General features: G+C 34.3%; 1 protein-coding gene across 1 annotated transcript in view; it reads left to right on the forward strand.

Moving 5' to 3' along the window:
• Window positions 1-221: 221 nt before the first annotated feature.
• LOC133030793 (ubiquitin receptor RAD23d-like) overlaps window positions 222-1,180 on the forward strand; it is a 1,651-nt gene continuing 692 nt past the window's right edge. The window contains exons 1-2 of the mRNA XM_061103679.1: window positions 222-598; window positions 880-1,041. Coding sequence (XP_060959662.1) covers window positions 946-1,041 — 96 coding nt within the window. The 5' untranslated portion in view covers window positions 222-598; window positions 880-945. The remainder of the gene's footprint in view (window positions 599-879; window positions 1,042-1,180) is intronic.

Genomic DNA, 1,180 nt, shown 5'->3' on the forward strand with positions numbered 1-1,180 from the left:
AATAATATAATTAAATATATAATTTAAAAAAACTAAAATATCTATCTATATATACACCAATATCATTTATTATTCCCAATTAATTTATATTATTTTTTTAACAAAAATTTATTCAAAAAAAAAAATACACATTCCGTTAACATTCCAAAAATAATGCTAAAAATTAGGAGAAGAGAATGAAACAAAACAAACCTCCCCAGTAATTATTTTCTCTCACATTGATTGAGAATATTACGGATCGGCCATTAATGTAGAAAATTGAATTGGATTTCGGACTTCCGTAGATGAGAATCCCTCGGCCTCACTCCGTCGAAGGAACACAGGCGTAAGTCTCGGCGAGGTCTGGCATTGTTTTCCGAGAGAGAGAGAGAGAGAGAGAGAGAGAGAGAGAGAGAGAGAGAGAGAGCTTTGGGGTACTACTGAGTCGAACTCGGAATGGAACTCGGGATTTGGAGTGAGTCGAGAATATGGAGAGAGGTTTCGGTCCATTGATCCAACTGCAAGGTACTTCCCATCCGGGCGAAAGTTTTGATACAATTCCATTTCGATTTAACATTGGCAACCTGGTAAACTATATTTCAGCACTCGCAAGTGCAAGGTAATATTTATTGATTAATATTTTCTCCCTTTGTGTAAATATCACACCTCCTATATTAAATAAGTATTTTCTTACACAATCCAACTAAATGAAGAAATATACATAAGCATTATTATTATTATTATTATTAGAAGAAGAAGAAGATTGTGGATGTGATGCTAATCTGTATTTGACTTTTATTGAGGAATGGGTTTCTATACATTATTTCAAAGGGGTTTTATGTTTCAAAGGCGTCAGTTTGCTCTAATGCTTTATTGTTGTTACTGTTGTTTATCGTTTAGATTGTTGGTGTTAAGAAAAACATAGAAGTCGTACAGGGTGCCGATGTTTACCCTGCGTCTCAACAGATGCTTATTCATCAAGGGAAAGTTCTCAAGGATATGACTACTCTTGAAGAAAATGCAGTTGCGGAGAACAGTTTTATAGTCATCATGTTGACTAAGGTGTGTTTTTGAGACTGAGGTGTTTGTGTTTTTTCTTACATGGACTTGTCTTTTCGTGTTTGATTGATTGAAGGATGGGGAGAATCCATGGCAATGTAGTTTGTTAGTATTTTAATTTATTGGTAGGAAAGACTAATAT

Source organism: Cannabis sativa, chromosome 9 (assembly GCF_029168945.1).
Source record: "Cannabis sativa cultivar Pink pepper isolate KNU-18-1 chromosome 9, ASM2916894v1, whole genome shotgun sequence".
NCBI classification, from domain to species: Eukaryota; Viridiplantae; Streptophyta; class Magnoliopsida; order Rosales; family Cannabaceae; genus Cannabis; species Cannabis sativa.